This window comes from Leptonychotes weddellii, chromosome 15 (genome assembly GCF_054177405.1).
Source record: "Leptonychotes weddellii isolate Sample4059 chromosome 15, ASM5417740v2, whole genome shotgun sequence".
NCBI classification, from domain to species: domain Eukaryota; kingdom Metazoa; phylum Chordata; class Mammalia; order Carnivora; family Phocidae; genus Leptonychotes; species Leptonychotes weddellii.
In genome coordinates this window covers 40,355,925-40,382,388 of record NC_138383.1, presented here as the reverse complement: position 1 = coordinate 40,382,388, position 26,464 = coordinate 40,355,925, and the positions used below count along the sequence as shown (strand labels likewise).

At 48.2% G+C, this 26,464-nt stretch overlaps 2 protein-coding genes across 3 annotated transcripts in view; both read left to right on the top strand.

Moving 5' to 3' along the window:
- SHPK (sedoheptulokinase) overlaps window positions 1-1,120 on the top strand; it is a 32,774-nt gene extending 31,654 nt beyond the window's left edge. The window contains exon 7 of the mRNA XM_081805549.1: window positions 1,006-1,120. Coding sequence (XP_081661675.1) covers window positions 1,006-1,118 — 113 coding nt within the window. The 3' untranslated portion in view covers window positions 1,119-1,120. The remainder of the gene's footprint in view (window positions 1-1,005) is intronic.
- Window positions 1,121-4,903: 3,783 nt separating this feature from the next.
- TRPV1 (transient receptor potential cation channel subfamily V member 1) overlaps window positions 4,904-26,464 on the top strand; it is a 27,034-nt gene continuing 5,473 nt past the window's right edge. Inside the window, exons 1-14 of one of the 2 annotated variants that reach the window (XM_081805546.1) lie at window positions 4,904-5,190; window positions 5,987-6,153; window positions 6,230-6,382; window positions 6,866-7,006; window positions 7,154-7,452; window positions 8,017-8,196; window positions 10,156-10,314; window positions 11,955-12,050; window positions 13,583-13,653; window positions 18,286-18,451; window positions 18,882-18,948; window positions 21,673-21,995; window positions 23,446-23,573; window positions 24,140-24,255. In XM_081805546.1, coding sequence (XP_081661672.1) covers window positions 4,904-5,190; window positions 5,987-6,153; window positions 6,230-6,382; window positions 6,866-7,006; window positions 7,154-7,452; window positions 8,017-8,196; window positions 10,156-10,314; window positions 11,955-12,050; window positions 13,583-13,653; window positions 18,286-18,451; window positions 18,882-18,948; window positions 21,673-21,995; window positions 23,446-23,573; window positions 24,140-24,255 — 2,353 coding nt within the window. The remainder of the gene's footprint in view (window positions 5,191-5,986; window positions 6,154-6,229; window positions 6,383-6,865; window positions 7,007-7,153; window positions 7,453-8,016; window positions 8,197-10,155; window positions 10,315-11,954; window positions 12,051-13,582; window positions 13,654-18,285; window positions 18,452-18,881; window positions 18,949-21,672; window positions 21,996-23,445; window positions 23,574-24,139; window positions 24,256-26,464) is intronic. The other variant, XM_081805547.1, reaches the window with a different exon arrangement.

Genomic DNA, 26,464 nt, shown 5'->3' with positions numbered 1-26,464 from the left:
TCTCTGTTTGACTTATTTCACTCAACATAATACCCTCTAGTTCCATCCACGTCGTTGCAAATGGCAAGATCTCATTCCTTTTGATGGCTGCATAATATTCCATTGTATATATATACCACATCTTCTTTATCCAGTCATCTGTCGATGGACATCTTGGCCCTTTCCACAGTTTGGCTATTGTGGACATTGCCGCTATAAACATCGGGGTGCATGTACCCCTTCGGATCCCTACTTTTGTATCTTTGGGGTAAATACCCAGTAGTGCAATTGCTCTCAGCCATATTCTGGGAGGGAATTAAGCCTTACTGTATTAACTTTGCTCCTGTGCATTTAGGATGGCACTAAGAGAAACAAGGAAATAGACACCGAAGATTATTTTCTGTGTTCTGTGGTTCCACGAGGAATCTCAGTTGAGCCAGGCTGGGACCTGGTAGACCCAGAAGCCTCCCGCCTCAATGCCTACACCAGGGTGCCCCAGGGAATGAGAGGCCCAAGGGAGGCAGGGACTCACCCAAGGTCGCACAGAGCTGGTGGCAAAGCCAGCATTCAAAACCAGTCCTTAGATGCCAAGCCAGGACTGTACGATGGGTGACGTGACCATTTCCATTCCTTCTACATGGTGCTGGGGTTGACTTTTCTGGTCGTGACAGTGAATTGGTGGAGTTTGGGAGGCCTGAGCAGTGCCCTCCTCTTCCTTGTGAGGAAGCTCTGGCTGGTTCTGGGCTGTGGGTGGCTAAGTGCATTGCAGCCCCTGGCACGGGGGGAGGCGGGGCAGCAGCTAAGTGGTTTCTGAAAAAGGGCAGAAACGATGGGAAAAGCTCTGGGGTCCTCTGGGAATCAGAGCCACGGCAACAGCAGCTGCGGCCATTGCTGGAAAACGTTTTCCTTGAGTGCCAGAGCGGACCCACAGCTCGTCCCTGCAGCGCTGAGTCACCACGACCTGGGGAGGGGCCAAGGCCCCTCACCGAGGCAGGGGAGGCAACTCTTCTCCCCACACCATTCCAGCTCTCCCCTCAAGGAACGACGGCCTTGGAGCTCCGGGACCCGCCGTGTCTGGGGTGTGCCTGCGTCTAGCTGGTGAGTCCTTTTTGTTGTTTGATGGCCAGGGTCGATGTTAGCTTTTAGAATGGCATAGTGAGCTGTCGGAAGCTGGGCCTTGCCTCTGTCCAGCTGTGTGACTATGAGCAGTTCAACCAGCCTCTTAGCACCTCAGCCAGCCCATCTGAACTTGGGGTAATCACAGTGACTGCCTCAAAAGTCGTGGTGACGCTGAAGTCAAGCTATAGCTATCGTGCACTTAGCGTGGCTAATCACGAACACTTGGCAAGTGATAGCGGAGGTTGCTACTGTCGATGTGTATTATTTGCACCAGAGTCATCCTGGACCCTCATCCTGGAGCAAAGAGGCCATGGGTCTTGCTGAGGCCAGTGCTTTGTGGCTGGAGGTTTCGCCACACTGCCCTCTCTGTACCAACGGGGCGCTGGGCTGGGAGGCAGGAGGCCTGGGTTCTTGTCCAGGCTCCAATCACTCTCTGTTTTGCGTAGAGTTCCTCTGGCTCTTCATGCATAGGTTGGGTAGCCCCCCAGATCTCCATTCCTCTTTAGAAAATGCTCAGATAGGCCAAGAGGGCAAGACCGATGTGGGCTGGGTCCTGGACCAGCTCCCAAGAGCTTGCAGGGAGGCCAGAGGCAGACAGATACTTTGAGCAGAGAGGGAGTAGGAGAGCTGCACGCCAGGATGTCTCATCTGGACTGGGGAGAAGAGGAAGGCTTCTCCTAGGGGGTGGACAGTGTCCTTCCTGGCTCTGGAGTTGAGGAAGACCCAGAGGCCAAACCAAGTCTTTGCTGAGCCGGGTCATTTTTTCAGGACTGTCCTTTAGTCCAGATTGGTGTTTGTGAATCTTGCATAAACCAGAACCACCACCTCCATCAGACACCCCAAGTCATGGCTGGAAATTCCCCCATCATTGCAGAACATTCAGCTGTGACAGGTACATTGCCACGGGACTCACGTGCTAGACACACCCAGGCCTGGCAGCGGCAGGCCATCCTGTCCCTGTCCTACCCCACAACCCAAAGCAAATGGCCTCTCAGTCCCTGTCCTTCCTTCCCTCTGCTCCTGAAGAAGCCTGGCTTCCAGTAGGGAATCAGGTGCAAGGCATGCAGTGCAGATTTGGGGTTTCTTGACCTACTGAATGATGTGACTGTGTGGGCTGCTTCATGTTTCTTGGGTTTGGTTAGATTTGGACCAGTCAGAGGAAGAGGCAAAAAGGAACATCGCAGAATGATTTTGTGGAGACTCCTGCTAATGGGTGCTCTTGTTGGGATGTTAAGAGCTGTGAGCCAGGCAGCAAGTTTATTCTTGGTTTTGTGGCCAATCTTATCCAAGGGAATAGCCCTGGGAGAGCCAGGCCTGGCATGTGGCCTGGATCTTACTCAGGCTTCATTTTGGGCTTTGAGCTTCCTGGGATGCTTGTTTGAGCAGGAAGGTGCTACAGGTTCTGATAGGAAGGGTGTTGTCCCTGCCTGCCTGGCCCCAGGGCTGGGGAACCCTGGTCTGATCAGCCCCCTGCCCTGGGGTGAGATCTAGGGCTGAGTTTAATGGCTGAGAAGAGCCCTGAGCCTTCAGAGAGGTGGTGGGGTGCTGGAGATGCTCTAGGAGCCGGGCTGCCGAGTACCAGATCCAGCTTCCTCCTCTGCCTGTGTGGCCTCATGTAACTGCTATCAAATACTTACTCTGAGTCTCCTCACCTGTCAAATACTTACTTCTTAGAGATGGGAAAGTGAAGTGAGTGCATGTGAAGTGTTAGAACGGTACCCACCTTTGCGCAGGACATGCTCAAGCATGTCAATTATTTTCATTCTTACTAGCCTCCTGTTGCCTTTTGAAGATGACAGGCGCCCCATAGTATGAACAGTCCTGGACAGGAAGTTACCTTTTGAAAGCATAGACGAGTGCCGGTCTTCACGCTTCTGAAGCTTCTCATGGCTTCCTACCATCCACACAATTGTATCCACATCTTGTTCCTTGACATTCAAGGACAGTAGCCATCTGGTTCTGACCCTGCTGCCTGTCTTCCAGTCCCCCTGGCTTCCTCTTCATCAGCTAGTCTTCAATCCCCATCGTCTCCCCCAGTCCCAGGCCAACCCTGCTCTCCTTCCAGGCCCAGATCCTCTGTCACTTCCTCCATGAAGCCTTCTTCAGTACCCTGGCCCCTCCTACAAGAGCCCCCTGCCCCAGCCAGCACCCGGTTTCTGTCTCAGATGGGGCCTGAGCGCTCTCTGTGCCTCCAGGACAGGCCCGGGTTCCCGGTAGGATTCCGTAGATGGGTGTTGAGTGATGGAATGAACAAATGGGTGAGTGGTCAGAAGTGGGATTCCCTGTGGCCGGGCACGCTTCCTGCTGCAGGGTTTCCATCTGATGGACGACCCAGAGAAAGCCTCGGGCCCTCCTGAAAGAGGAACAACAGGCAGGAGGGAAAACGGGGCTGTCTCATTCACGGGATGCAGAGGGTGAGGCTGCCTCATTTTCTTCCCCCAAGGATCTGGGCATCAGATTGTAGCTGGTTTATTGCCAAGGCCCAACCATGTGCTCTAAGTGATAACTGCCTGAACTTGCACTTGAAAATGCAGGCCTTGGGGCACTTCCCATTCCTTCAGTGGCTATTTTTTGGAATCCAGCCACTGCTGGGACATGACTCTCACTTACTTCCTATGCAAATGGGAACAAAAAAGTCCTGTATCTGATCTCCTTCATGTCCCCCACAGTGACCAGCACAGCTTTTTTTCATAAGGAGGGGGATCAGGCAAGCTCCCTGCTCAGGAGGAGGTCACAGGGTGTGGGGGAGATAAGGCAGTGCCAGATAGAAATTGCTAGAGTGCATAATGGACGTTGCTAAGAAGGCCCCGAAGGATGATGGACAAGCAACTGGGCCATTCTGGAGGGGTTTATGAGCATGGCCAGTGCAGAGCTTGGGGGTGTGGAGGACTCCAAGGGGAGGTGGCATCTGAAAGGTGGTAGGATTTGGGCAAGAGGAGAAGAAAGAAAAAAAGCACCCCAAGTGGAGGCACTGCAGGAGCAAAGGCCCCTGAGACGCGGGACAGCCCTGGGCACCAGAGAGCGGGGATGCCCTCCTGGATGGAGCGAAGAGTGGGAGAGGAGGTTAGGAAGCGAGTGGAAAACAGTTTCAAAACGAGTTCACGGCCATATGTCCTGGAAGGCCTGGACCATCCCTGAATCACTTGAAGTTTAAAAGTTCAGGGATGCTTGAAATATACTAATTTCGCAAAAATGACGAAAAGTGCAAAAAAATCTCCTACCAACTCGACAGTTGCAGCCCCTGGGTCGAAGAGCAGAGGCAAGAGAGCACATGGCTAGTGACAGGGACACGCCGCTCGCCTTGTTCGTGAAGACACAGCCTGCCATGCTCTTTGGGGTTGAGACATCCTCATCACCGAGTTCTCCCCCGAATGTGCAGTCAGTGACAGCCACTCCCATTGTTTCCCTTACTCTGGTCTTGGAGGGAGGCAGAGCAGCGGTTACCATCCTACCTTGCACTTGAGGCACCTGAGGTCCAGAGAGGAGAGCAATACATTCAAGTCCTTCAGAGCCTGATGGCTCCAAGCTGGGGGGCACATTCACCCCTGAGCCCAATGCCCATGGGGCTGCTAGGCCTGCTCTCTCCCCTGGGGCCTCTGAGCTAGAAGGTACAGCACCTCTGGAAGCTTCAGTTCTGGGGGGCCAGTGCCATCAGCTATTGGACCTCTGGGGTGCACTGCTTCACAGGGGCTTTTGCAAGGAGGGCAGATGGGGGCTCAAATCATGTAGTCCTCGAGCTGGGAACAAACCTGATTTTGGTGGCTGCCCGCAGGCTGCCTCTTAGTCCACAAAGGATCTGGCAAGGATGAAGAAATGGGGGAGCTCAGATTCAGGGGAGTCTGAGGACCCACCACAAGAGGACTCCTGCCCAGACCCCCTGGATGGAGACCCTAATTCCAGGCCAGCTCCAGCCAAGCCCCAGTTCTTCCCCACGGCTAAGAGCCGTAGCCGGCTTTTTGGGAAGTGCGACTCAGAGGAGGCTTCTCCTATGGATTGCTCTTATGAAGAAGGCCAGCCAGCCTCCTGCCCAGCCATCACAGTCAGCCCTGTTGTCATCATCCAGAAGCAGGAGGACGGCCCCGTCTGTGCCAGGTAAGCTGTATCTGGAGCCTGGGCCCTCTCCTCACCAGGAGCCGAACAGGCTCACCTGGCTAAGGCCCCAGCGACGGAGATCACGTGGTGCTCGAGCTTCGGGGCTGCAGGTCCTAGAGCCAGGGAGCCGGTGGCCTTCAGAAATCCTGTGGCCCAGCATCTGCACTCATAGGAGCTTTGGGACACATGGTCATGGATGCTGGCATATATGCTGATCTTAGCTGCCGGCTGATCTCTAGGTGTCCGGGCCTCGAATGCTCAGCAGCCCCAAACATTTAGACTTTCAGTTGAAAAGCTCCAAGCCGGGATGCTTTTAGTCAGAGAGTGCAGAACAGTTCTAGTGAGGAGCCCACCAGCTCTCTTGCCTCCGCCAAGGCAGGTCAGGGAGGGTGACCTACTAACTACTAGCTAGCCTCCGGGCCAGCGTGGGGACAATTTTTCACTTGGCAGTGGCCATCCAAACCCTTGAAACCCCTGCCTCCAGTCCCCTCCAGGCCACTGCCTCCAGAGCCCCAGCTCCTGAACAAACAGGGAAGTGAGGGGCCAGGGCATTGGAGGAAGCGGGGGCAGGGAAGACTTTCTAGATGGTGCCTACAGACGGGGTGGGGATGGAATGAGGGCACATGACTCCACGGTTCCTTGTTACATCAGTTTCCCAGACAGTCCCCTAGACTAAGGGATGGGTTTTGTACCACATTTTCCCCCGTTTTGGTTTGCCCTGGGCTTTCGCCGTGCTCCCTGACAAGCACTGAGGGCAAATCACAATAGTCTGATGAAGGTGTTGTCCGGCCCACAGGCAGCCATCCCAGGATTCTGTCACTGCTGCACCTGAGAAGAGCCTCAAGCTCTATGATCGCAGGAAGATCTTTGAAGCGGTCGCTCAAAATAACTCTGAGGAGCTGCAGAGCCTGCTGCTCTTCCTGCAGAGGAGCAAGAAGCACCTCATGGACAGCGAGTTCAAAGGTGGCCCTGGACAGCCAGATTCCTGGGAGGGGCCGTGGCCGCCGTGCCCCGCTCTGACCCTCACTTTGTCTTGCAGACCCAGAGACAGGGAAGACCTGTCTGCTGAAAGCCATGCTCAACCTGCACGATGGGCAGAATGACACCATCCCCCTGCTCCTGGAGATTGCCCGGCAGACAGACAGCCTGAAGGAGTTGGTCAACGCCAGCTACACGGACAGTTACTACAAGGGTGAGGAGGGGGTGGGGTCTGGCACGGCTCTGTCCACAAGCACACCCGGAGCCCAGAGGCGTTGTCGTGCCTGGGCAAGCCTCTCGGCTCCTTGCTCCCGGCACCAGCCACTGATGGCATGTCCTGCTCCCAGCGGGTCCTTGCCCCCGCCCCACCACCTGCTGGACTTGGTTTCTCCCGGTGCCGACGGTCCCATCCTCGCCTCTGCGCACTGGGTGTTCTTTGCCTCTGGAAGCCATGGCTACTCTCTCTGCTACTGTTCCTTGACGTTGGGTGGTTCTAACTACTCCCGTCCCCGGTCTGGTGTTCCCCTGGGGGTCTCTACTCCTGCCTCAGGGAGTCCCCGGGCCCCCTTTGGGCATTCCGGCCTGCTCTCCTCTTTTGTGGGGGAGTCATCTGGCATTTTTCTGCCCAAGTCTTCCCCCTTGCACCTGTCCAAGCACAGGACTGTGAGTACAAAGCCAACGGCACGCATCTCCACAGGCCAGACGGCCCTGCACATTGCCATTGAGAGGCGGAACATGGCACTAGTCACCCTCCTGGTGGAGAACGGGGCAGACGTCCAGGCTGCAGCCAACGGGGACTTCTTTAAGAAAACCAAAGGGCGGCCTGGCTTCTACTTTGGTAGGGAGACCACATGGCAGACACTTGGCTTTTTGACAATTGCTAAGGGGAGGTTTGGGGTGGAGACAGAGGGATTTGGAGGCTGGGTGGCCCAGGGACCAAGCTAGTCTATTCCTGGGGCCCATCATATGCCTGTGTTGGCCACAGGTGAGCTGCCCCTCTCCTTGGCTGCATGCACCAACCAGCTGGGCATTGTGAAGTTCCTGCTGCAGAACTCTTGGCAGCCAGCAGACATCAGCGCCAGGGACTCCGTGGGCAACACGGTGCTGCACGCGCTGGTCGAGGTGGCCGACAACACAGCGGACAACACCAAGTTTGTGACGAGCATGTACAACGAGATTCTGATCCTAGGGGCCAAGCTCCACCCTACACTGAAGCTGGAGGAGCTCACCAACAAGAAGGGGCTGACACCACTGGCTCTGGCCGCCAGGAGTGGGAAAATTGGGGTACGGGGGAGGCTTCATGCCTGAGCTGGGGCCGTGACTTCCGAGGGTGCTGTTGGGAGGGCGCTGCCTGCCTTGCTGCACACCTGGCGTCACCCCCCTGCAGAGCCCTGCTGCTGTGATACTAGCCTGTAGGGGTGGGGGTAGGGGGTTTTAGAGTAAGCCAGAGGAATTGTGAGATGCTGAGCAGAAGCCAGGCATCACCCCTGTCTCTCTCCGGCTTCCACCTCTGAGCAGCACCAGCCAGACACGGAGTGGGAGTGAGGTGCTGGTGCCTGGGCGTAGGGGTGGGTTGGCCAAGGGTGAAATGGATGTGACCGGGTGTGATCAGCCAAGTGCCATCAGGCAACGATGGGTCTGATGTGGCTACAGCTGGGGTCTGAGTAAGTGGGCAGGTTGGTCAGGAGGCTGCTGCATAGAAGTGAGGGCTCTCCTGAGGCTGGGCTGGGTCTCCAGCTGGCCTAGGAAGCAGACCTACCGTTGAGGCAGAGCCGGTGGCCTGGGGGGGATGCCCCTGTGGCGGGGCTCCAGGCTGGTCTCTCACAGGCTCTTGTATCCCTGTGGTAGGTCTTGGCCTATATTCTCCAGAGGGAGATCCAGGAGCCTGAGTGCAGGCATCTGTCCAGGAAGTTCACCGAATGGGCGTACGGGCCCGTGCACTCCTCGCTCTATGACCTGTCCTGCATCGACACTTGTGAGAAGAACTCGGTGCTGGAGGTGATCGCTTACAGCAGCAGTGAGACCCCCGTGAGTGGGCCTGGGTGGGGCCTGGGCAGGGCGGGCTTCTGGCCTCTCTGCGCCCCCGCCCCCATCCAGCTTTGCCTGTCCTTTCATCAGTGAAGCCTGCTGCCTGGGGCCTAGGCCCTGATGCCTCATCTCCCCACTTATTCCCACTGAATGTTTTCCTTCATCGTACAAATAATGTAGGCTAGTTTTCCCATAAAAACGTAAATATTTCAGATAGACAAAAAGAACCCTCTTTTTATACCATATAAAAACATGTGGCTTCATTTTGTTTACATAAATGGGATCATGCTATACAAAATGTAGAACAAGCAGTTTTTTCACTTACTGGTGTGTCCGTAGATCATTTTATATCGTACATTGGGCCTGCTCCGTTCAAAAACTCCGGCTGCACGGTGTTCCCTAGTAGGGATGGGGAGTAAATGTCCATTGGAGGACATTTAGGTTATTTCCAGTTTTTTGCTACCACAATGCTGCAGGCCACTTGGCATGGGTTTGGGAATTTTTCTAGGACGGCTGGAATTGGAATTGCTAAATCAAAAAAGTATGTATGTTTTAACGTTTTAATAGCTCCTGCCAAGTTGTCCTCCAAAAAGACTGCATCGATTCATTTGCCCACCACCAATGGGTATACATCTACCCATGTCCTTGTCAACCTGGGTATCATCAATCTTTTCTCAAAAACTAATTTAAGTTCTTGGGCCCCAAAATACTATCTTATTGATGTCTTCACTCTCATTTTCTTGACTAACGTGAGGTGGATAATTTTTCATATAGTTATCTGACCATTCATATTTCTTTGGTAGATTTCCTATTCATTGTCCTCAGCCATCTCTTCTACTGGACTGTTGGCCCCATTCCTTTTTGTCTGTAGGTGCTCTTGTTATAGAATGAATTGATCCTTTCTCTACTGCATAAGTTGCAAATATTTTATTTTCTTCCAGTCTGTCTCTTGCCTCCTAACTTCATGTAAGGCATCATTTGCTTATAAAAGTTTTTCATTTTGAGAGTCAGATTAATTAGTCTTTTTCCTTTATAGCTTCTGTGACTTGTATCTTGCTTTGCAAGGCCTTTTCCATTTCAAGATTATACACATATTCTTCAATACTTTTGTTTAGCTCCTTTGTAGATATTTTATGTTTCGCTCCTTAATTTATCTAGAATTTATTTTTGTGTAGGTGTGAGGTAGGCATCTTACTTAATTATTTTGTTTCCAAATGAGGGTCCCAGGGCCACCTAATGAAAAGCCTGTCCTACGACCTCTGCTTTGAAAGGCCACCTTCCCTGTCCATTCTTTCTAAGGTGATACCTGCCCCCGAGGCAGACCCAGGGGGTGGGTCTGTGCTGTCAGTGAGGAGGGGCTGCCACAGGATCTCACAGGACAGAGGCTGTGTTTACAGGGGCAAAGTTCAGGGGAGAGAGAGGTCTAGCCTGCTTTGCTCCGCCCTGCCAGCCTCCCTCTGGGCTGCCTCGCTGAAGCTGGGCTTTGGAGAGGGCTGGCCCATGTCCGTAATGGCTCCAAAAAGGCTGGGGTGTTTGACCTAGAGAGGAGAGGGCTGTGGGGCCATGGCTGCCATTTTCGTGTCTCTGAAGGCTCTCTTGGGCAGAAATTCAGTACTGGGGTCCCTGAGTACAGAACTGGGACAACTGGTGGAAAGCAGAGAAGACCAACTTTACTCCAGAGGATAGATCTTCCTGACAGTTACCATTTCTCCCCAGGCTGTGTGAGGCAGCAAGGCGATTCCTATCCCCAAAGCTATTGAAGAAGTCACTGAACAGAGACCTCACTGGGGGAGCTTAAGCTTGGGCTGGGGGTTGGGCTTGATGGTCTGCAAAGGTTAGGATGACCTGATTTTGGCTCATTCATCTTAGGGATGCTGGAACTTTAACAGAGACTCTGGGATATGAGATTTTGTGGTTTCTGGCTGGGGAGTGAGCCTCATCTCTCTCTGCTCCCCTTAGAATCGCCACGACATGCTTTTGGTGGAACCTCTGAACCGACTCCTGCAGGACAAATGGGACAGATTTGTCAAGCGCATCTTCTACTTCAACTTCTTCGTCTACTGCTTGTATATGATCATCTTCACCACGGCAGCCTACTACAGGCCTGTGGATGGCTTGGTGAGGACTGAGCCTCAGCTTCCGGACAGGGAGTGGGGAGAGCGATGGGCATTCTTATAAGACCCCCAAGACACAGGCCCAGGCCAGGCCCTGAACTCCTTCCCAGCTTGCTGGAGAGATGAAAAAGATCACCTGGAGCTCCTTATGTACCCGTACTCAGCCCTCCACCTCTCAGGCTGTCCTGGTAACACTCCTCCCCCAGCCTTCTCGGTCCCTCCTTTAGCCTCCTGGTTCTGTGAGGCCGAGTGTGTGGTCTACGAGGTCCCTGATGGCAGAGGAGGGATAACAGGTTAGAAAAGATGGAGGAATTAGGGCTCCAGAAGCAGCTCTTCCTTGGGTTGGCTGTCTGCAGGGTCATGGGCTAGCATGAGCCTTGGGCCCATTGCCATCCTGCTAACCTGTCCACTTTTGTTCACTCACTCGCTCATTTTTCATTCCCTGGTTGTCTACTTTTGAGCACATCTTCTTCTTTTTTTCTTCAAAGATTTTATTTATTTATTTATTTGAGAGAGAGAGAGACAGAGAGAGGGAGCACAAGCAGGGGGAGCAGCAGAGGGAGAAGCAGACTCCCCACTGAGCAGGGAGCCCGACATGGGGCTCGATCCCAGGACCCTGGGATCATGACCCGAGCCGAAGGCAGACGTTTAACCGACTGAGCCAGCCAGGCGCCTCTTGAGCACATCTTCTGTGCCAGGCCCTGGGCCATCCTTCACATCAGCTTAAGACCGGACTTCTTCCTCTGCCAGGAGCTATCGACTCCTTTGAGTTACTGAATTGGATCCTTTCTATTCGATACCGAAGCACTTACTTTGTTGCCTTTATTTCCAGGGTGCCTTGCTTATAAATTTGATTTAAAATTCCACTTCCAAGTTAGGTAGAACCTGGTTTCTATCCACCTAGTAGGGCCATTTAATAATTTCATTTTATGAGAAAAGAGAAACATGCTAATAAGACAAGCTAGTGAAGCAGTGTTTACAAACCACCGATGGCCGGCAGAAAGGAAACCCACCCCAGGAAAGTGTCGGAGACACAAGGATGACACAGTATGGGGGACGTCCCACCTCCCGCCATCCGCGGGCAGCCTTGACAGGGGCCCAGCATGGCTGTGGGAGCAGCGGGAAGCACATGGCATTGAGTCTGTAGGAGTATCTCCAGCTACGCCATCAGGCCCGTCTCGGCAGAGCTCCGGGCCGGGACGCTGTCTGGGAGGTAGCACAGCACGGTGAGGATGCTCTGCCTGGCACCTAGGGGCTGCCGCTTGGGGAATCGGGTCCCACAGAGGGGCCTCCTTGCAATTGTCCCCAATAATGCATGGTCTTTAATTATGCCTCTCTCTTTTTTTAGATTTTGTTTATTTATTTGACAGAGAGATATAGTGAGAGAGGGAACACTAGCAGGGGGAGTGGGAGAGGGAGAAGCAGGCCTCCTCCTGAGCAGGGCTCGATCCCTGGACCCTGGGATCATGACCTGAGCCGAAGGCAGACGCTTAACAACTGAGCCACTCAGGCACCCCTATGCCTCTCTCTTGATAGAGGGTGAGCCTCTTGGGCAGGGGCTGACTCTCAATCACAGGGCTTGGTAAATGTTTGTTGAGTGAATAAATAAGTGAATGGAGTCACTAACTTCTCTGCACCTTGCAGCCTCCCTATAAGCTGAAACACACCGTTGGGGACTATTTCCGAGTCACTGGCGAGATTCTTTCTGTATCAGGGGGAGTCTACTTTTTTTTCCGAGGGGTAAGCATTCCTTCCCACACTGTGAGTTTCCATTATCGCCAAAACAAAAAGCCAAGAGACTCACTCATTGCTCACTCACTCTTTAATTCATGGGAGAGATACACAGGTGAAGATGAGAGCCCTCCAAACATTCACGACTGGGCGTTGAGGGTCTGTCCAGTGGGTTCCTGCAGGCCCAGGGTAGTCACGTTCGAAGACAGTCAGGACCCCTCACTGAATGTACAATTGACCCTTGAACACTGTAGGGGTTAGGTGCGCCAACTGCCTCCACAGTCAAAAATCTGCATATAACTTTTGACTTCCCCCCAATTTAACTACTAATAGCCCACTATTGACTGGGAGCCTTACCAATAACATAAACAGTCAATTAACACACATTCTGTATGATATATGTATTGTGTACTATATTCTTACAATAAAGTAAGCTAGAGAAAAGAAAATGTTATTAAGAAAATCATAAGGAAGAGAAAATACATTTACAGTACCATACTGTATTTACCAAAAACAACAACAACAACAACAACAAAACTGCATGTAAGTGGTCCCTCACAGTTCAAAACCATGCTGTTCAAGGATCACCTGTAATATTTAATTACAGAAGTAGAATGGAAGCGTCTTAAGTGACAGGATCATGACTGGTAGTTGTTCAATTAATCCAAACAGTCTGTTAAAGTTCAAAATAATGAAAGAAATTTACACATATACTGGTATCATTTTATTTTACCTGAAAATACATGCATATTCCTTGGCAATTTTTCTAACATACGAACAGTCTTTTCTTTGAAATTGGGACCACTGTTACAGGTTACATTGTTACAAATAATTGGAGATTATTGTGATTTTTTCCCCTTAATCTTTTTGATCTAAGCTACACCCAATTTTTCTTAGTGACTACCATTAAGGAGTCTTTCCAAATCATTGGACTCTGTCTTCACAGAAGCAACTCTCTTTGTTTTGCACTCGTATTTTACATTATAATAAAATACAAAGCCACAGTAGCAAGTTGCAGTGGGCAAAAAGCACTCTTGGCAAGCAGGCTTAACCGGTGGGAGGGAGTGGAGTGTGTGCGTGTCCGGGAGAGGATCTCCTAGCCACCAGCACTGACTGTGAGCATCAGTCAGAATGATTTCAGGGAGTGGAGAGCCCTGCCTAGTCTGGGGATTTAGTTCAGTGGAGGCTGATTAAATTTTTACTCTAATGCACAGTTCTTAAAGAAAACTAGGAAAAAATGCACATATTAAGAAGGAGAAAAAAATCTCTCCATCTCATCATTCAAACACAGCAATTAATAATATTTTGATGATTTTCCTTCCTGTCTTTGTTTCTAGCTATAGTTGTAATTCCACTCTCTATTTTTAAAAAATCTCTCCCAACTGAGTTACATAACACTACCTGTTAGCCACACTGTTCTACCCTCTTCAGAGTCTCTGCTCTGATGCACTCCTGTGTTCCACTGTAGGCTCTTTAGGAAACATTGCAAGTGTTCACCATGTAGCCTTTTCTGGGATCTCACTCTCTCTGTTTGCCTACAGATTCAATATTTCCTGCAGAGGCGGCCATCAATGAAGACCTTGTTTGTGGACAGCTACAGTGAGATGCTTTTGTACGTGACCTTTTGACTCTCATGCCTCAGTAGCACACAGCATCTTCTGGCCCCGTCCTAAGATTAGTGCCCTCCGTTCTCACCCATCCTTTTACATGTGCTGGGCCTGGAACATAGTAGGACCTCACAAACGTGTTGAATGAACGATGGAAGGCCCTCAGCAAATGTGTGTTGAGTGAGTGGATGCTGAGGCTCTTCTCTGTGTCAAATATGCACGAGGTGCTAGGGAATGACTGGGCTTGGCTTGTGTGGCTTGGGGTCTGCGTTACAGTCGGAACGCTCCTGTTCATTTCTTTCATACATTTGTCCGACCATTTGGCATTCACTGAATTGGCACTGGGATACTGAGATGAAACAGATATGATTCCTATCTTCAGGGAATTTCCAATCTTTAAGGCAGGGTTTCTCAGCCTTGGTACTGTGGACATTTTGGACTGGATGCCTCTTTGCTGTGGGGGCTGTCCTGTGCATTGTAGAAGGTTTAGCAGCATCCCTGGCCTCTACCTTCCAGATGTCCCCCAGTCTTGACAGCCAAAAATGTATCCAGATATTGACAAATGCCCCCCACTTGGGGAGGTACACTGCTTTATGGGGAGACAGATGAGCAAAAACAGAGTTATAAAACAATGTGGTTGTCACTGAGAACCTCCTTCCTTCACAAAATAAACTGGAACCTTAGGAAGTTTCCTTGCAGGACCCAGGATACAGAGGGGGTCTTCAGATGGGGATGGATTCTTCTCCTAGGATCTCTTCTATGGACTTTACTCTGATCTCCAGGTTTCCCTCATTCCTGAGGCCTCTTTCTTTATTCCTGGCAAATGCAAGGAGTTGATTCTCATCCAATTGTAGCTAGCTTGTCCCTAAGCCTCACAAACCCCATCCTTTTACTATAATCTTGAGATGCTTACACTTTTATTTTGTTTTGTTCTTTATTGGTTTCAGGGGTCGAATTTAGTGATTCATCAGTTGCATATAACACCCAGTGCTCATTACATCAAGTGCCTTCCTTAATGCCCATCACCCAGTTAATTACCCCTTCCCCCCACCCACCTTCCCTCCAGCAACCCTCAGTTTGTTTGCTAGAGTTCAGCATCTCTTACGGCTTGCTGCCCTCTCAATTTTCATCTTATTTTATTTTTCCTTCCCTGCCCCTATGTTCATCTATTTTGTTTCTTAAATTGTACATATGAGTGAAATCGTATGGTATTTGTCTTTCTCTGAGATACTTACACTTTAACCCCAAAGAACAGGGTCTGTAGGGTTAGTGCAATGCTGGTTTGCTTTACTAAGAGAAGCAATATTCTCCTACATAGCATTGTGCCAATAAACTTGATTCTATTTCTAGGAATACCCATTGTAGGCAGGTTAGAAATTTATTTTATTTTAATTTTTCAAAGCTACCCATGCACATAGGGAAACACTGAAGAGCACTAAAAAGCTTATAGCCAGGATATGAGTCCCTCATCTTAACCCTTCCCATTCCTTGCATTCCTCCTTCCCAGGGACAATCACTTTTCATTCTTGTAACTTTCTTCTGATGTTTACTCACCCAGTAGATGACGATTTAGCATCTTTGTACTTCCTTCCTTTCTGCTTCCACTCCTCTAGCCTTCTAATATGGTTCATAGTAATTTCTGTTTTCCTGGATATTGAGTAATTTATGTTCTTACGTCTCTACATGTAGTAATCACAGTCAAGCTTCATGATATACTATATTTCTTTTTTTCCTGTTTCTCCTAAAGTTAGTAATTGTCTTGTTTTTATTTGTTTAGTTTTATTTGTATCCACTGTTAACTCGTCCCACACATCTTGAAGTCTCTCAGTACAATTTTTCTCAAAATCAGTCACCTAAATTATATGATCGGAATCCCCTGCTCCTTTTCTTTTTTTCCTTGAGAGATTTCCTCCTGAAGTGCTGTCCTCTCTTTCTAACTGAGCTGGTTGCTCTCTGGGCCTGCTGCTTAGCTGTCATCCTGGGACTCCACTTTGCTGCCAGCCTTGGGATACTCACTGCTTTCCTCCTGGGTTAGACTTCTTGTCTCTTTCTTGATTTTCCTCCTTGTTTTGTTTGAGCACATCCTTCAGTATTGTCATCTGGTGAAAAGGATGGTCTTATGGTAGAGAACACAGTGATGACAGCTTTCCATACCTGGTTCTTGAGTCTCATTGCTGCCACGTATACATCCAAGGTGTTAACCCTTCACTAGCACCTTGGAGATCCCTTTCACCTCTCTCCTGATTTGAATCCCTTATTTTCTGAACCTTATGTCTTCCTCTTTACTGATCCACTCCCTTGTTTGGGGGGAAGGCATCCTTTAGCCATAGAGAGAAGACACATAGTAGGGAAGGGGGGAGTAAAATTTATTTTAAATCTGGCATGTCTGATAATATTCTACTATACCTTCATGTTTGGTTGATAGCTTGGTTGGGTATAAAATTCTTCTAAAAATTTGAAGATATTTCTCCATTGTTTCCTTGTGTCCAGTATTATAGATGACAAGTCCAAAACCATTCTGATCCTGGATCCTCCTTTAAGACCTTGTTTTGTTTCTCTCTTTGTAAATCTGTAGTACCTTCCATTTGTTCCTAGTGTTCTTAAACTTAATGATGTATCTTGATGTGGATGTGTTTTTATCCAATGTTCTGGGCACTTAGGGGGCTCTTTCAATCTGGAAATTTATATCTTTTATTTCTTGATTTCTCTTCTGGAACCCTATGATATATATATTGAACTTCCTGACCTAGTCTGAACCAGTTCTTATATTTTTCCCACTTGGGTTTTATCTCTTTATCTTTGGCTCTTCTTTCTGGGAGGTTCAAGTCAACTTTAATTTCCAACACTTCTATTGAATTTATTATTTTTTGTATCATGTTTTTAATTTCTAAGTACTCTTTAAAAAATTCTTTGTTCCTTATTTATAGCATTCTATTCTTGTTTCATTGATGCAATCTTCTTTTGTCTCTCTGAGACTGTTAAAATAGTTTTTGGTAAACTTTTTCTTTTTGCATAGGTTTTATTTTCTCCAAGTTGTTGTTTCCCATTTTCTTGTTTTGCTCTATCTTTCATGTTAGAGGATATTTGGAAATTTTTGCTGGCTGCTCATGAGTAAGAGTGGAGGACTGAAAAGCTGGTTGGAAGCTCTTTTTAAAATTTTTTAAAAAGATTTTATTTATTTATTTGACAGAGAGCAGGAGAGAGAGTGAGAGAAAGCACAAGCAGGGGGAGCAGCAAAGGGAGAGGGAGAAGCAAGCTTCCTACTGAGCAGGGAGCCCAAAGCGGGGCTTAATCGCAGGACACCAGGATCATGACCGGAGCCGAAGGCAGACACTTAATTGACTGAGCCACCAGGTGCCCCTAGAAGCTCTTAATGCGTGAATAGGGCTTATCAATTTTGAGCTTCACTATAAACTAGTCTATGTAAGCTCTTTATTGAAGAATATCCAAAGTTAGTCGATTGTATCTTTTCAATTTTCTACTTGGAGGGAAGAAGTCTGGTTGCCAGATTTCTGAGAACTGAGTGGAAAAGAGGGATTTCTGTAATCTGTATTATATAAAAATCATATAGTCTCCTGCTTTTGGTAAAATACCAATGCTTTCACTGTTGTTTGATGAAAGTGGGTCCAAAGATCCTCTGTTTTATCTTCTTCAGAGACAAAACCTCCACTCTTCCTTATTTTAGGTCTCTTCATCTCTCCTCCAGCAGTCCCTAAGCCTTTTGAGACTTTCCCCCTACAGATTTGGATTTGGTTTTGTTGCATCTGCTAAGTCAGTTTCCATTTGTCCACTGCTTCCCAAATTCATATGTGGGGGCTCCATTTGCCACCCGAGGCAACTCTTTATCTATCTCAACTGGTGTCAGTTCTTATCTTGGCTAAGGCTCTGCAAATACAGAGGAATAAAGTTCTGCAAATACAGATGAATAGTTTTCCTTTGCAGCAGAATTGATGAGCCCAGTCTACTGACATCAATTTGCAGTAAACTCACGTCAGCGCTTTTTGCTGGGTTCTCCCCTACAAATGGGAGTTGAGGTGGCCAGTGTGGTCTATAGTGTAAAGAGAGCTGGGGGAGCTTTCAGGAGGAGGCCGTGATAAACAGGAGACCTGGGATGAATATGTAAAGAAAGGAGCCCTAGGGAGACTCTGACATAGGATTATCAGATTTACTCTACCTTATCCATGGAACCTACTTAGGTAGCCCTCAGCAGGCCAAGTTGCTGAGGGACATCTTCCCTGGCTCTGCTTCTGAGTTTGAGGGTGTGACCTGCAGACTCCACTGTGATTTTTCAGGAGAGCTTGGCCTGCCCCTCCTTACTGATAAAATCAGCCTTTTTTCATTATTGCCTTTTTAGATGTTTTTTTCCTAATTGCCCCTTCCATGAAATCTAGTACCACAAATATACTGTATAGTTATCTATGTACTGCGTTAATATTTGTGCTTTCTACAAAAAGAGAGTAAGATTTTGCACCCCCCCTAGCCAACTTTTGCCCTCTTGGGGTTGCTGTTGCTCCCACTGGCTAAAGGAGGCAGGACAGCCAACCCTGGCTCCTACCACAGCCTGTGGTCTGTGCTTCTGAGGGGTGCCAGGTCTTCTGGGTGCTCACAGACAGAGCTTCCTATCCCTCCACCTTCAGTTTTGTGCAGTCACTGTTCATGCTGGGGACCGTGGTGCTGTACTTCTGCCACCACAAGGAGTACGTGGCCTCCATGGTGTTCTCCCTGGCCATGGGCTGGACCAACATGCTCTACTACACCCGCGGCTTCCAGCAGATGGGCATCTATGCTGTTATGATTGAGAAGGTGGGTGCCAGTGTCCAAGCAGTTTCTCCACAGAGCCCGTCTATACCATGGGTGCGTGGGACATGGTCTACAAACTGTCCATCCTCTGTAATGTCTGGGGAGGTGTTGGTTTAGTTCAGGACCCACTTTCCCAGCTAATTCCTCAAGAATCAGGCTATCTGGCCCTGACCCAGGTTTGGGGGCTCCCCTGAAACTTGACCCCTTTACATACCAGGCCCCCCTCTCCCACCAGATCAAAGGCCAAGGAGGGGGGAGTTGTGGGTGATGTCCTTATGACCCCAGAACTGAAAACCACCAAACCAAACCCTCCTGCATGTTCTCCAGTTCTACTTGGGCTCAAGATTAACCCCCAGGCTGACATAGTCCTGACCCTTCCCTTGGCCTTGTCTGGGACTGGACTCGGTTCTGACAAGCCTGCTCTCTCCTGCAGATGATCCTGAGAGACCTGTGTCGCTTCATGTTTGTCTACCTTGTTTTCTTGTTCGGGTTTTCCACAGGTAATGGGCTTGCTCAGGGCTGGTGGTGGGCAGAGACCCTGCTCACCTCAGCTTCCTGAGGACTCTGCAGGGGCTGGGTGGGGAGAGGCCGGCTGGGGTGTGTATCTGCAGGTGACAGAGCTGGAAAATAACACAGAGAAATGAGCAGGAGAACCTGGAAATGTAATTCATAAAACATTGTAAGCAATTTTAGAGGTATGAAGTGCTGCTTGCCTAAAGTATAGCTGCATTTTGGCTTATTTTTTTTTAACTTTTTATTTTTAATTAATTAATTGAGAGAGAGGGAGAGGGGCAGAGGGAGAGGGGGAGAGAGACTCTTAAGCAGGCTCCATGCCTAGCGCAGAGCCTGACTCACAACCCTGAGATCATGACTTGAGCTATAATCAGGAATTGACACTTAACTGAGCCACCCAGGTGCCCCTTTTTAAATTTTAATTTTGACATTATTTCAGACTTTCAGAAAACTTGTAAATAATGCAAATAACTTCTTTACTTATTATCCTGATTCCCCAAATTTTACCACATTTTAAAATCACATTCTCTCCCTGATACACACACACACACACACACACACACACATGCGCACATGCACACCACCACCACCATACTTAAAAAGAAAAAAAGTAAGCTGCAGACATGATCAGCCCTTTACCACTGGATAAAGCCTGCATTTCCTAAAAACAAGAATATTTTCTTACATAAACAATGTATAATGATCAAAATAAGGAAATAAACATCAATACAGTACTATTAGCTAATCTACCAAACTTATTCAGATTTCACCAATTGTCCTAATAATGTCCTTTAGAGAAATGAAAATCCCAGATCAGGAATTACATTCACTTGTCATGTCTCTTTGGTTTCTTTAATCTGGAGTGGTTCCTCAGTTTTTCCTTGTCTTTTGTGACCTTAACATTTTTAATGAGTAAAGGCTAGTTTTTACAATGTCTCTCAATTTGAGTTTGTCTGATGTTTCCTCACAGTTAGATTCAGGTATGCATTTTTTTATCAGAATGTCAAGGAAGTAATGTGTGTCTTCCTCAGTGCATTGTATCAGGAGTCCCACAATGTTTGTTTAGTCCATTTCTGGTAATGTTAGCTTTAATTACTTGGTTTTGACGGGTCTGCTAGATTATTGTCAAGTAATTACCCTTCCCTTTGGAATCAATAAGTAATTTGTGAGGCGATGCTTTGAGACTAGGTAGATATCCTATTTCTCATCAAACTTTCAACTGGTAGTTTTAACATCCACTGATGATTCTCACTTGAATCACTTAATCCTAATAGTTGCCAGACGACAATTTTCTAACTCCGTCATCCCTTCGACATTTATTAGCTGGCATTCTATTGTAGGGAGGAGCTTTCCATTCTCCTACATTCATTTATTGTTTACATCAGCATGGCCTCACAGATTCTCTTCTGGTTTTGTTTCTTTTTCGTGTATTCTCACTTTGTTAAATGGGTTATAATCTTTCCTGTTACCACCTATCTTGATGCTGAGATTGTCTGAGTAATCGTATTCACTTGGGGCCTCTCCAAGCTGGTTCCTGTGCCCTCTGACACACACACAGCATTTCTGGACACCTGGTTCTTCTTTGATCCTCATCTGAGTCCTGCAGTTACGTGGTTCATACGCACACCCTCCCCTGTCCCCACCCCACGGCCTGTTTTGGAATCTCTGTCTCAGAGTTATGGACAGCTTTGACTAGGAGCTTTGACTGACAGGGATGGGTGTGGGCTCTGGCACCTGGTCTGTCGGTCCCCCCAGGAAGTGGGTTAATGGATACCGGATACACAGTAACCATGGGGCACAACTGTTAGAGAAGCTCTCAGGCTCCAGATTATATTTCCCAAAGAAAGGTGTAGCAAGCAGCAAGAGACTCTTCTGCTCTGAGCTGCTTAGTCCCTATCATTCTGGAATGAGCTGGCTCTGGGTCACCCTCTAAGGGGTACAGGCAGACAGGGGGTGATTGAGAAGCTGGGTATGGATTCAGAACTGATATGTAAAGTTAGGCAGGTTGTGTGCTGCACAAAGGTGACTGTATTCACATTGTATATATAGATTTGCATATTTATTTTAACAGTTTTCTCCTAGCAGAGGATGATAAAGTTCTTATTGTAACAGAACAGTATACAGTTGGCCCTTGAACAACCTGGGGATTAGGAACACCAATTCCCTGCACAGTCAAAAATCTGTAAATAATTTTTGATTCCCCCAAAACTTAATAATAGCCCACTGCTGATCAGAAGCCTTACCAATTAATTAACAGTTAATTAACACATATTTTGTATATTATATATCATATACTGTTAATTAACACATATTTTGTATATTATATGAAACAGTTAATTAACACATATTTTGTATATTATATATTATAGACTGTATTCTTATAATAAAGTAAGATAGAGAAAAGAAAATGTTATTAATAAAATCATACAGAAAATACATTTACAGTACTATACTGTGTTTATTGAAAAAATTCTGTGTATAAGTAGACTCATGCAGTTCAAACCCATGTTGTTCAAGGATCAACTATACTACAACAGTTTGCTGATAGTTCTGAAGAAGAGGGTTGTTTTTCTGTTTTTAAATTCACAAAAAAGTGTCCCATGGCCAAGCAGCATTCCTGCTGCAGACCCATCCTGAGATATGGGGTATGTCTGTTGTGGATCTGTCTTGGCTTCCATCCAGCTGCACCTGTCCCTCTCCATGCCCTGTAGCGGTGGTGACGCTGATTGAGGATGGGAAGAATAACTCTGTGCCGGCTGAGTCCACATCGCACAGGTGGCGAGGGCCTGGCTGCCGGCCACCCGACAGCTCCTACAACAGCCTCTACTCCACGTGTCTGGAGCTGTTCAAGTTCACCATCGGTATGGGCGACCTGGAGTTCACAGAGAACTATGACTTCAAGGCGGTCTTCATCATCTTGTTGCTGGCCTATGTGATTCTCACCTATATCCTTCTGCTCAACATGCTCATTGCCCTTATGGGTGAGACTGTCAACAAGATCGCGCAGGAGAGCAAGAACATCTGGAAGCTACAGGTGGGTCAGTGGGTGGGGTGTGCGCAGCAGGAGGCTGTCTGCAGCTCTGTTTGCTGCTTAACACAGCTAGGTGTGTGAGCTCCTGCGGGGTTTGAGGAAGGGCAGAGAGCCCAGGCAGCCCTGGGGGATCAAGCAGCAGCATCTCTCCCCCAGTCGACTCCCTTCTGGGCCCTTCTTCAGGGTTTCCCTCCCAAGCATCCCCAACTGGTGTTCACAGCATGTGCTTACTGTGGCTGGGCAGTCCCCAGGGTCAGGAGATGGAGGGCTCAGCCCCATGGGGTGCCCACCTCACAGGAGCTTGGTCTAGGGTGGGCACCAGACACCAGACTTGGGGGCAGCAGCTAGAATGGGGTGAGCCCTAATAGCTGCATTTTTGAGGCCCCTGGTCCACAGCTACCCTCCCACCTAATAATAAAAGTGTCATTCTTATTAAGTAGCAGTGACTCTATATACCATGTATTGTTCTAAGTGTTTTACATCCTCTCATTTAATTCTCACAACAATGCTATCAAGTGGCTACCATTACTGTTCCCATTTTTGGATAAAGGCACTGAGGCCTAGAGAAGTTAGGTATCTGTGTCCAAGGTAACTACAGATCTTCCACAACCTACAATGGGGTTACATTCCGATAAGCCACCATGATTTAAAAATGCGTTTAATACACCCATCCTACTGAACATCACAGCTTAGCCTGGACTACCTTAAATGTGCTTAGAACACTTAACATTAGCCTACAGTTAGGCAAAATCATCTAACACAAAGCCCATTTTATAATAAAGTGTTGGACGTCTTATGAAATTTGTTGAATACTATGATAAAAGTGAGAAACAGAATGGTTGTATGGGTACAGAGTGGTTGTATGGGTGCAGGTTGTTGACCGTTGTGATTGCATGGCTGACTGGGAACGCCCAGCATCATGAGAGAGGATTGTACCGTATTTTGCTAGCCTGGGAAAAGATCCACATTCAAAACTTGAAATATGGTTTCTGCTGAATGCGTATTGCTTTCACGCCATCGTAAAGTTGAAAATCATTAAGTTGAACCATCGTAAGTTGGGGACTATCTGTGGTGAGTAGCACAGTCAGTGTTCAAGCCAAGCGGTCCCATCTTATGGCCCTGCTCTTAGCTACTACACTATCTGCCCCTTTGTGAGCACTTCAGGGAAGAGTCCGGGGCTGGACACTCCACATCACTCATGGGAGGCCCTGCCCCCACCTGACCTGGCAGGCACCAGCAGTGCCTGGGCACGTCTGGGCTGGATAGGCTGAGCTTGGACTGTGCACCTGCCAGGCTACAGAAACAAGCCTGATATGGAAGGCACTGGGGTTTAGCTTAGGGGCACGGAGGCTGGGAGAAGCTCTGGAGAGGCTGATCTTGGAAGCCCCACTGGCAGCCAAGGGAAGCCCCGGGATGAGCCCTCTGCCCCTCTGCTCTCTGTGTCTTCTCACAGAGAGCTATCACCATCCTGGACACGGAGAAGAGCTTCCTTAAGTGTATGAGGAAGGCCTTCCGCTCAGGCAAGCTGTTGCAAGTGGGGTACACACCTGATGGCAAGGATGACTACAGGTGGTGTTTCAGGTAATGCCCAGGCAAGAAATCACACTTAGGGAGCTCAGGGGCTTACTTATAGATATCAGGGATCTACCCCGAGCCAGCTATGGGTACAGAGGCCATTCTGGGGCTTTGTGGGCATAGGGGACTCACCTAGAGCCAGCTGTGGATAGAGAAACCTGCCTCAGGGCTTCCTGGGACCAGTCATGAACATAGGGGACTCTCCCAAGGCCAGCTGTAGGTAGGTACAGGGGCTACCCCAAGGCTCAGCTGTGGGCATCAGGGACTTACTGTGGGCATAGGAGACCTATTGGAAAGTGAGGTGTCCAAAAGGGGTCATCCAGTGATCAGGGTCAGAACCAGGAATCCAGCATTTAAAGTCCCTGGGCTTCATGATGTGGTCCGAGAACACAGCTTTGGGGGTGGTGTCCAAAAAGCAGGCCCCTCTCAGCCCTCCCCCTACCAGCTCTGTCTCCCGATCCTGGTCTATGGGCTTCTTGGGATTGGCCTGTGGCACTAAGCCCTCAACCTGGGAAGCTAGGCATGGCTTTTAGGCCCTCAGCTCCTAGCTCCCTTGTCTCCTTGCCCTGCAGGGTGGATGAGGTCAACTGGACCACCTGGAACACCAATGTAGGTATCATCAATGAAGACCCGGGCAACTGTGAGGGCATCAAGCGCACCCTGAGCTTCTCCCTGCGGTCAGGCAGAGGTGAGGTGTGAGGGACGGGTGCTGTGGCATGGAGGTGGCCTGATGTTGGGCAGGTGAAGCCTTGGGGGGTCCTTGCTCCTTGCAGGCCCTCTTCACCCCCCAGCCTGGATGCTGGGACAGCCCCAAGGGTCAGGCGCCTGCACACGCTCAGTCACAGGCACTCTGTGTACTCTCACACCTTCCTGCACAGCCGACTGTGACACATGCCCATGCTCACCAGCTCTGCCAGCACCCTGGCCCAGGCTCCTGTCCTCAGGTGTCCCAGCGGAAGCCCTTTGTCCCGTGTACAGCCATCTGGGACAGCTGGCCTTGTTGTGGGCTGCCCTGTCTTCTCCTCCCGTTGCTCATACCCAGTGTCACGTTCCGCTCTGCGAGGCCTACGGGCACAAGCAGGTGCAGGCAAGAACTCCCCTTGCAGGAACACATCCAGGCAGGTGGAGGAAGCATGGGGAGAGTAAAGGGTAGATAGACCTTGAGCAGAAATGCTCTGCAGAAAATCACCACCAGAAAAAAGTCCTTTAACAGTTCATGGTAAACATTTAATAGTACGTGTTAAATTAAAGGTCTAATTGAGAACACTTACTTAAAAATGAAGCAAACCTAGTTTGTATTGAACAGATTTTGAGTTATAATTACGATTCTGCACTAATTCTTTGTTTTTAGCTTTTAGAAAATTGTGGTAAAATGTGTATAATACAAAAGTTGCCATTTTAATCATTTTTAAGTGTACAATTCATTGGTGTTAATTGCATCCACAGTGTTGTGCAACCTTCACCACTATCTATTTCCAAAACATTTTCAGTATTTCAAACAGAAACTGTACCTATTGAACAATTACTCCTATTTCTCCCTCCCGCCAGCCCCTGGTAACCTCTATTCTACCTTCTGTCTCTGTGATTTTGCCTAGCGTAGATACCTCGGTATAAGTGGAACTCACATTTTGTGTCTGGCTCAGTGATATTCCAGTGTAGGTATATACCATGTTTTATTTACTATTCACCTGTTCAATCAACGTCAGGATTGTGTCCAACTTTTTGGCTGTTGTGAATAATGCTACGAACATTGATCTACACAATTCTGCTTGACTCACTGCCTTCAGTTTTTTTATTATTAATTAATTAATTAATTTATAGAGAGGCAGAAGCGGGGAGGGCCAGAGGGAGAGAGAGAATCTTAAGCAGGCTCCACACCCAGCGTGGAGCCCGACAACGAGGGGCTCAATCTCATGACCCTGAGATCAAGACCTGAGCTGAAATCGAGAGTCGGATGCTTCAGTTCTTTTGGATAGAAATGAAACTGCTGGGTCATATGATCATTCTATGTTTAACTTTTTAAGGAACTGCCAAACTGTTTTCTAAAGCGGCTGTATTTCTGTACATTCCCACCAGCAATGCATGAGGGTTCCACATCTTCACCAACACTTGCTGTTTTCTGGGTTTTTGTGGTGGTGGTGGTTGTAGCCATCCTAATGGATGTGAAGTTGTATCTCATTGTGGTTTTGATTTGCATTTCCCTAATGACTAGATTTTGAATATCTTTTCATACGCTCATTTGTCATTATAGGTACTCTTTGGAGAAATGCCTATTAGAGCAATTGGCCCATTTAAAAATTTGTTTTGTTGTTGCTGAGTTATAGAAGTTCTTTATACCTCTGGGTATGGATCCTTATCAGGTATATCATCTGCCAGTGTTTTCTTCTATTCTGTGAGTTGTCATTTGATATGAAAGTTTTTATTTTGATGAAGCTCAATTTATCTATTCTTTTCTTTTATTGCCTATTCTTGTGGTGTAATATGTAAGAAATTATCACCAAGTCCAATGTCTTGAAGATTTTCCCCTATGTTTTTTTGTAAGAGTTCTATAGTTTTAGTTCCCTACCATTTTTACATTGATTTTTTTTTCTCCCTTGGATTTCTTTGTTTTTTAAATTTTATTATGTTATGTTAATTACCATACATTACATCATTAGTTTTTGATGTAGTGTTCCATGATTCAATGTTTGTGTATAACACCGTGTGCTCCATGCAGAGCGTGCCCTCTTTAATACCCATCACCAGGCTACCCATCCTCCCACCCCCCTCCCCTCTAGAACCCTCAGTTTGTTTCTCAGAGTCCATAGTCTCTCATGGTTCATCTCCCCCTCCGATATCCCCCCCTTCATTTTTCCCTTCTTACTATGTTCTTTTTTTTTTTTTTTTTTAACATACAA